Below are 9,678 nucleotides of genomic sequence, written 5' to 3'. Positions count from 1 at the left end.
AGATTACTGAGAGAAATAATACAGGTAATTATTTGACACTTTGCCTTTTACTCTTTTGTTCAGTGCCTCTCATAACAGACCGGTCTCTCAGTCATCTCACACTGACATCACTGAGGTCCAAAGGAGTTTGACAGTCATGGCAACTAAACATACTGCCACTTCCTTCCTTATTTACAAAAACAACAACATGCCATTAAAGACAACATAAGAGACACATTTTGCAGGTAACATCTGTGTTTTTTTTTTAACAAACACTAGTGTCACAAACTGGTCCCTGTTTCAGAAAGTGGGTTTAGTGAAAACTCAGTTAGTTAACTCAGGGTAAGTAGTAAACCTCCTAATAGAAGAACCCTATGGCTTCATTCTCCTATCCTATCAAAACAAAGCCATAGGGCTCTTCTATTAGAAAGTTTACTACTTATTCTGAGTTAACTAACTCAGAGTTTTTACTAAACCCGCTTTTGGAACACCCCCCTGAGCAAAACCAGGGATACATATACAAACTGAAAATCAGGCTAGATCAACAGAAACAGGTGCCCTGATTGGATCAAGGAAAACAAGGCAGTGACTACACAATGAAAACAGAACATTAAACTGCCAGCAGAGGGGGAGAGTGAGAACCAGGGGTGTTATAACCAGAAATAATTTAGTGACTAAACATTATTACAAATGGCTGGATGCAAATTCTAGATGTTCTATGGGAGTTCATTTTGATATTTTGAACACTAAATGTTTTAATACTGTTTCAATCTGAGGTAAAAAAAAAAAAGAAAAGAAAGGAAAACAAAACTGGGCATGCTAGGATCTCTCTGTCAGTCTCAGACTCTGATGACCTCAAACATCACTAAGAAAAACAAAATGTGTATTTAAACAAACATTAGCTGTTATATTGTGTTATTAACATCCAAAAAGGATGCAGCTGGCAACTGAAACTTGTAGCACATTCGGTAACTTTGGTTCTTCAGCACTGCTAAAGAAGTTACTTTGAGAAGGACAACATCAGAATCAGAATCTTAAACTAAATCTTTGGCTAAATTAGAATGACCTTTCCTTACATGTCCTCTCTAGCACTGACAGAGCTCCATCCTTACATGTCCTCTCTAGGACTGACAGAGCTCCATCCTTACATGTCCTCTCTAGGACTGACAGAGCTCCATCCTTACATGTCCTCTCTAGCACTGACAGAGCTCCATCAGCACCAGTGACAGATGTACAGTGGTGTTACAGACCATTTAGACATTTCTGTTTTAGCTGTTAGAGTGACTAGTTTGACCTGTACACCTGTGTATTTGACTGCAGAAATTTTCCCTGAACAAGTAAAGAGGGAGCAGCATGGCTCCAGACCAACTTTGGCATTTTACAAAACATATGGAGCACAGGGAGAGGTGGTCTGATGTGGTTTGGTTCTTGGAAATGAGTCACAGTTTAGCTGTGCTAAAAAACATGCATTTCAGTCTTTTTGTCTTAACCAGTAAAGTTTATTTATATATAACAACGGTACAAAGTGAATCCTTGGCTTGCAAAATAGGTGTGCTTCATATTTACAATAGGTACACATTAATATATTAGAATAACAAAAAACAATCAAAATAAAAAACAAGACCAAACTTTTTTTTTAAATACTTTAACTTTCTTACAATTTTCACAACACTTTTAAAAAACAACAAGAACGGACAGCCATAATTGTTATCATCGTAATCATTATTATCGTCATCATCATCATTTGAATTTACTATATTACAGAATTCCAGTGTCTACAAAGAAAAGTTGGTCTATTATGTTCAGTTGTAAAATGGAAGGATAATCACCTCTTAAGATATTCTGACTGCAAAAACAGCTATCTCTGGGTTTTCACTGTGTCTGTGTGGCAAGCCCATTAACTTGAAGAGAAAATGATCATATCCATAACGTAATGTAAAGCTCTACTCCACCACCACACAGTAAATTGTGAGCTAAGGTGGGAAAGTATGCAGGAACCATTTGTGTTAATGTTTGCTTTGTACCGAATGTAAAGATGACAAAAGTGTTTACAGAGGCTCTGATGCTGAAAATCACTCATCAATGTCTCAGCCAGCCAAGGCTGCAACATTTAATTCTGCTCAGCAGAATGCAGAACATAAATGTGGCACAATTTACATTTTCCTTTTTTTTTTAATTTAAAATCAAATCTCATCTTTAAAGAAGCATGTGATGTGCTGCACTGAGGGGTGATTTGTGGCATTGGTGTGGACAGAAAACGGTGTGAATAGCTATGATTTAAAATAGGACTGAGGAGAAGAGATAGAAATTGTCAGCTCATTAGCTTGACTGCTTTCACAGGACTGAACGCAGGCAAACACAGCTCCTTCTAAAGCCGTGTATTCTCAGTACCCAGAGGAAAGTAGGAGTGAGGTAAAGTAACAACATGAGATACAAGGAAGCCTCAATATTCACCCTAAACATGAGAAAACAGGAAGACACAACGGTGAGAAACCCTAGGTCCTGGCACAGGCATATGTCAAGAGCTCTGTTAATGTGTGTGTGTGTGTGTGTGAGGAATACAAATGTTTGAAGCTGTACACACATTGAGAACTTAATTGTGCAGAGCAAGGTTCATTTAGGAGCAGGACAACCCTAAAACTACACAATAATTCGATGTCAGTTGTGTCACTCTTCCTCTGTGATACACACACTCACATATATATATATGCACATATATATATGCACATATATAGATACATTTATACATATATATTTAATCTCTTGATCAAACAGGGCACAAGACTAGAGAGGATCAAAGACTAGTTTCAAAGCCAGAGAAGGAAACTGGCACTAAAGGGCCCTTTCTGCCTGTCAAACCTCAGAACCAAGACAACTCGGCAAACAAACAACTGGTCAGAACCAAGACAGCTCGACAAACGAACGACTGGTCAGAGGCAAGAAACTCTCTTCACTTCTCAGTGGCTCTCATTTCATCCTCTTCTCTTACATGACTGTCCTCTGCACCTGCAGTCAGTCTGAAATGCGAAGGAACTGAGCCGAACAAAGCAAAGCAGACAGTAAGAGCACGGTAAGGGAAACAGAAGTGGTTGATTTTGTGGTGTATGAAGGCCACAAGAGGAAAACAAGCACCGTCTCAACCAAAAAATCTGACGGGTGTTTGCTTTGTCCCAGTAAATTATTTTCTATGTCCAGCATTTTCTGTTCTGGTTTATTTTTCAAGTATACTGAGTAAGCAAGGTTCTGGTTAGGAGTCATTTTAAACAATAGCAGAATCAAACCCAGCTGTCAGAACCCAGGAGTCCGGTGTTACTCTGGGCAGGCATCAGTCCATTTCTTAAGGTTCTGTGAACTTGTACTGACTGCAGACTTCCCTGACCTTGTCTGTTTGGGTCAGAATGATCCTGTCTGGAGACTGGGCATTGCACCATACATTATAAATCAAAGTTTTTTCACCTCATGCTCAGGATTACCGTTGGCATGTCTCTTGACAAGAAAGACGGGGGGGGGGGGGGAATAAGACATCACAACTCTAGACACTTTACAAACAACACAAGCTGACCATCTTCGTACCTGTTGAACGGTGGTGTGAGAGTGTGAATGCGGGAGAAAAACAGAGAGATGACAGATATTTAATCAGATATCCCATCTTTAGAGTGCCCTTTATCACGTGCACTCTTCACGTTTGTGGGTGTGTTCCCTTAATAAAGCATGAACTGTTTCTGAGCTACAAGTGAAGTTGTTTCTACCCAACTTTTGGCACTTCATTCACGGTTGGTATGATTATAGTGGCGTGGTGGGACATTATATTGTCAGCTTGCCACTGATCTCTTGGCACTTTCAAATTAAACAACAGAACAGAGCAGAGACACTTAATCTTCTATATGAGGTACACTATAATGCATGCAAAAACACACACACGCACACACACACACACACACACACACAGATACATGTGTTTGACTAAAGGCTGTGTGTAGCAGTGGTCTTACTTTGGACACCACATTTCACTTATTTTCAGGGAATTACAGTGGAGCTGAAGACCAGACTCAGTGCTGCCATGGTAACACAGAAATGTATGTTCAACTGAATATGTCACATTACATTGCTACGGCATATTGCGGCTTCCTAAACATTAGTAAGGTAGTGAGTCTAAGGTCCGTTAAGACGTCATGAGAGCTCCAGGCCATGTCAGCTCAGCTGATTCCACCTGGTTCAGAAAACAAAAAACAGACAAACAAAACAGACACAGGTACATTTACATACTCAACACACACACACACACACACACACACACACACACACACACACATTGCTGACCACTGAATATGAAGCCAGCATCATACCAGAAACTTATAACCTAACCTACAAAAAACTGCAACCCCGTGCAACATGTGACCTTTAAACAGAAGGCATAAGAGTTTAGGGGCAGACACACATGCTGATTGACCACTGACCCTTGTAAATGTCATCTGATTGCCTTTTTGACAGCATGGTTGGTTCCATGTGGTATCTTGCACTTTGAACCATGTTTTAATCCACCTGTCTGATAAGGCGATACACACACACACAAAGTCTTTTGGAGGTAATTGGAGATCGAAGAGAAGACCTGCCTTGTCTTCTCATCACCAAACTACCTCAGCAAAGAACCATAAATAAACCACGGTGTACTGACCATCGAGAGGCACGCTGCAACAGAAGGACACAAAAACGCTAATGTATAAAAAAATAAAATTTGGACACAAAACCACCACGAGTGGCATCAAACATGAGGCAAATGCATGTCTCTGTCTCTCTGTGTCTCCATCTCTTCCTTGGATCTTTGCCATGTGCTCCAGCACACTGGCATTCTGGGTAAAATTCCAGTGCCTCGTCATACTGTCCATCTCGTAAACAAGGAGTCCAAACAAACGCAGCCTCATCTAGAGCTTCACACACATATGAGCAGTTTCGAAACAAAAAAAAAGAAATCAAAGTGACACTGCCTCAGGAAATCGCTGGTCCGATCATAAAAGATAAAAATCATAGTTAAAAAAAAGAATTACATGTCCACTTTTGATTCCCTTGGTTTTGGACAGCCTTTGGAAAAGGCAGCGTTAGATCTTTCCAGCTAGTCTTTTTGGAGGTAACCTTTTGACTTTGAAGAGAAATGACAAGGAGCCAAGTTTTCTGTGACGTCCATGCAAAAAAAATCCCAAACCAGCAGGGGGCTCTGTCCTTCCCTGTGTCCTAAGATGCAGGAGGGACATCATCTGTCTGAAGACTCCTCTGCATCAGCCTCAGCTCTCCAGTGACATGGCGGAGATGAGCTGCTCCACCTTGTAGGCTAGCCTCTGTTTCCTGGCCTGCTCATCCAGCTCCAGCGCGGCTGTAATCTGAGGACATACAGAGACAGAGCACTATGACTGAGGGTCAGCACAACATAACCGCACCACATCTACCTCTCCCAAGACAACACAACCCCACCACATCTACCTCTCCCAAGACAACACAACCCCACCACATCTACCTCTCCCAGCACAACACAACCCCACCACATCTACCTCTCCCAAAACAACACAATCCCACCACATCTACCTCTCCCAGCACAACACAATCCCACCACATCTACCTCTCCCAAGACAACACAACCTCACCACATCTACCTCTCCCAAGACAACACAACCCCACCACATCTACCTCTCCCAAAACAACACAACCCCACCACATCTACCTCTCCCAGCACAACACAATCCCACCACATCTACCTCTCCCAGCACAACACAACCTCACCACATCTACCTCTCCCAGCACAACACAACCCCACCACATCTACCTCTTCCAAAACAACACAACCCCACCACATCTACCTCTCCCAAAACAACACAACCCCACCACATCTACCTCTCCCAAGACAACACAATCCCACCACATCTACCTCTCCCAGCACAACACAACCTCACCACATCTACCTCTCCCAGCACAACACAACCCCACCACATCTACCTCTCCCAAGACAACACAACCCCCCCACATCTACCTCTCCCAGCACAACACAACCCCACCACATCTACCTCTCCCAAGACAACACAACCCCACCACATCTACCTCTCCCAGCACAACACAATCCCACCACATCTACCTCTCCCAAGACAACACAACCCCACCACATCTACCTCTCCCAGCACAACACAATCCCACCACATCTACCTCTGACAGGACAACACAACCCCACCACATCTACCTCTGACAGGACAACACAATCCCACCACATCTACCTCTCCCAGCACAACACAACCCCACCACATCTACCTCTCCCAAGACAACACAACCCCACCACATCTACCTCTCCCAGCACAACACAACCCCACCACATCTACCTCTCCCAAGACAACACAACCCCACCACATCTACCTCTCCCAGCACAACACAACCCCACCACATCTACCTCTCCCAGCACAACACAACCCCACCACATCTACCTCTCCCAAGACAACACAACCCCACCACATCTACCTCTCCCAGCACAACACAACCCCACCACATCTACCTCTCCCAAGACAACACAACCCCACCACATCTACCTCTCCCAGCACAACACAACCCACCACATCTACCTCTCCCAGCACAACACAACCCCACCACATCTACCTCTCCCAAGACAACACAACCCCACCACATCTACCTCTCCCAGCACAACACAACCCCACCACATCTACCTCTCCCAAGACAACACAACCCCACCACATCTACCTCTCCCAGCACAACACAACCCCAACACATCTACCTCTCCCAAGACAACACAACCCCACCACATCTACCTCTCCCAGCACAACACAACCCCACCACATCTACCTCTGACAGGACAACACAACCCCACCACATCTACCTCTCCCAAGACAACACAACCCCACCACATCTACCTCTCCCAGCACAACACAATCCCACCACATCTACCTCTGACAGGACAACACAACCCCACCACATCTACCTCTGACAGGACAACACAATCCCACCACATCTACCTCTCCCAGCACAACACAACCCCACCACATCTACCTCTCCCAAGACAACACAACCCCACCACATCTACCTCTCCCAGCACAACACAATCCCACCACATCTACCTCTCCCAGCACAACACAACCCCACCACATCTACCTCTCCCAGCACAACACAACCCCACCACATCTACCTCTCCCAGCACAACACAACCCCACCACATCTACCTCTCCCAAGACAACACAATCCCACCACATCTACCTCTCCCAAAACAACACAATCCCACCACATCTACCTCTCCCAAGACAACACAACCCCACCACATCTACCTCTCCCAAGACAACACAACCCCACCACATCTACCTCTCCCAGCACAACACAACCCCACCACATCTACCTCTCCCAAGACAACACAATCCCACCACATCTACCTCTTCCAAGACAACACAACCCCACCACATCTACCTCTCCCAAGACAACACAATCCCACCACATCTACCTCTCCCAAGACAACACAACCCCACCACATCTACCTCTCCCAGCACAACACAACCTCACCACATCTACCTCTCCCAGCACAACACAACCCCACCACATCTACCTCTCCCAAGACAACACAACCCCACCACATCTACCTCTCCCAAGCACAACACAACCTCACCACATCTACCTCTCCCAGCACAACACAACCCCACCACATCTACCTCTCCCAAGACAACACAATCCCACCACATCTACCTCTCCCAGCACAACACAACCCCACCACATCTACCTCTCCCAAGACAACACAACCCCACCACATCTACCTCTCCCAAGCACAACACAACCCCACCACATCTACCTCTCCCAGCACAACACAACCTCACCACATCTACCTCTCCCAGCACAACACAACCCCACCACATCTACCTCTCCCAGCACAACACAATCCCACCACATCTACCTCTCCCAGCACAACACAACCCCACCACATCTACCTCTCCCAAGACAACACAACCCCACCACATCTACCTCTCCCAAAACAACACAACCCCACCACATCTACCTCTCCCAGCACAACACAACCCCACCACATCTACCTCTCCCAAGACAACACAACCCCACCACATCTACCTCTCCCAAGACAACACAATCCCACCACATCTACCTCTCCCAAGACAACACAACCCCACCACATCTACCTCTCCCAAGACAACACAATCCCACCACATCTACCTCTCCCAAGACAACACAACCCCACCACATCTACCTCTCCCAGGATGGGAGGTTAGAGAGGCCTGATAAATGAACATATTTCTTATACAATGAAGCTTAGACTTGTACAAGTCTTTGGCAATTGCAGAAACAAACAACATGGCCAATGATTTGTAGATGCATTTTTATCACACTAATGATGTCCTCGGTAGAGACAGCCCTAATAGGTTTACAGTCCATATGACACAAACGTGGTGTCTGAAGTTTGCAACACAAATCTGTTAGAAAGAACTTCCTGAATTTACTTTAAAGGGAAAAGGAGATCTGTTTATCTCAACAGTCAAAATCAGCTCTCCAGAACTGGCCTTTCTTATTAATATGGTGATAATTTATCTGTGTGACTGTGAAGATGGCCAGGTAATTTTGGGCAGACAGGGTCTCCCGTCACTGTTCACATCTAACAGTGTCAGAATGTACACTTGCAATGCACAGCAACATGGTGCTCTGTTTCTAAACATGACAGGCGACAGAAAACCGGAAGCATAGGGAATGTGTGGGATTAATGAGAGATTGTTGCTAACGATGTCATGTAAAGGATGCTTGTTGTGATTTTTCTGTTGTCACAGGTGACAGCCAGAACTAGCTCATACAGGATTTACAAAAGGCATGAGCACCGCATCTTCAAACTCACATCTGTACTGAGTGTACAGAGCCTGTTCTGTGGTGTCAGCGTATGTCTGCTAAACAGAAGCACGCATAAGGTGGGCCGGGGCTGGTTTTGGCAAACTCTCTCTCTCTCTTCACCCTCACCAGGTTGTGCTCTTTCAGACTGGCACGGGTGTCTGTGGGCCGCTCATCCTCGCCAAATCCTAATTGCATTCTATTCTGAATCCTTAGCACGGCATGCAGGGCCATCTCTTCTTGCTTTCAGCCCAAAATCCATTTAGAGCTGTCAAAAAACTACTCTACTTACCACTCTCTCCATGTTTTCATCTTTCGCTGTCTCTTGTGGAGAGAGAGTGAGAGAGAGAGAGACAGTGTAGAGAGATAGTGCTTTCTGCAGTCTGTAGTAAAGGTCAGAAGGTGTCTCTAGAGCAGGGCTACTGTTATGGTTTCTCCAGCATGGACTATCCAGCAGTGGTATAACACATCAGTGTACGTGAGAATACTCCATGTTCACTCCAAAGCTCTGGGACACTAATCCATTGCACAGTCATAAAGGGACTCTTAAAAAATATGAATAAACAAAGTGTGTGTGTGTGTGTGTGTGTGTGTGTACTGTCTCACCTCTTCGCTGTACTTGCTGACATAGGAGTAGATTTCGTTGAGTGCACTGAGCATGTTAAATTCATTGGAGTGGAGTCTGGCTTGCTCGGCTAAGTACGCGTTCATGTCCTGATCACTGATGGCTGGCAGCCGGCTAATGTCAGCGTAGTACCTACACACACCGACAGGGGGCGGCGTTAAATACATCACCTGACCCAATGTTGTCGGGAAATACTTTCTGAAAATGGTAGGCACTGT

General features: G+C 44.9%; 1 protein-coding gene across 1 annotated transcript in view; it reads right to left on the bottom strand.

The window, feature by feature from the left end:
- Nucleotides 1-5,251: 5,251 nt before the first annotated feature.
- Nucleotides 5,252-9,678, bottom strand: part of plxna2 (plexin A2) — a 181,864-nt gene continuing 177,437 nt past the window's right edge. Inside the window, exons 30-31 of the mRNA XM_030769868.1 lie at nt 9,442-9,592; nt 5,252-5,354 (exon numbers count right to left, since the gene is read on the bottom strand). Of these exons, the coding sequence (XP_030625728.1) occupies nt 5,259-5,354; nt 9,442-9,592 (247 nt within the window). The 3' untranslated portion in view covers nt 5,252-5,258. The remainder of the gene's footprint in view (nt 5,355-9,441; nt 9,593-9,678) is intronic.

This window comes from Chanos chanos, chromosome 3, assembly GCF_902362185.1.
Source record: "Chanos chanos chromosome 3, fChaCha1.1, whole genome shotgun sequence".
Classification (NCBI taxonomy): Eukaryota; Metazoa; Chordata; class Actinopteri; order Gonorynchiformes; family Chanidae; genus Chanos; species Chanos chanos.
This window is presented reverse-complemented; position numbering and strand designations above follow the sequence as displayed.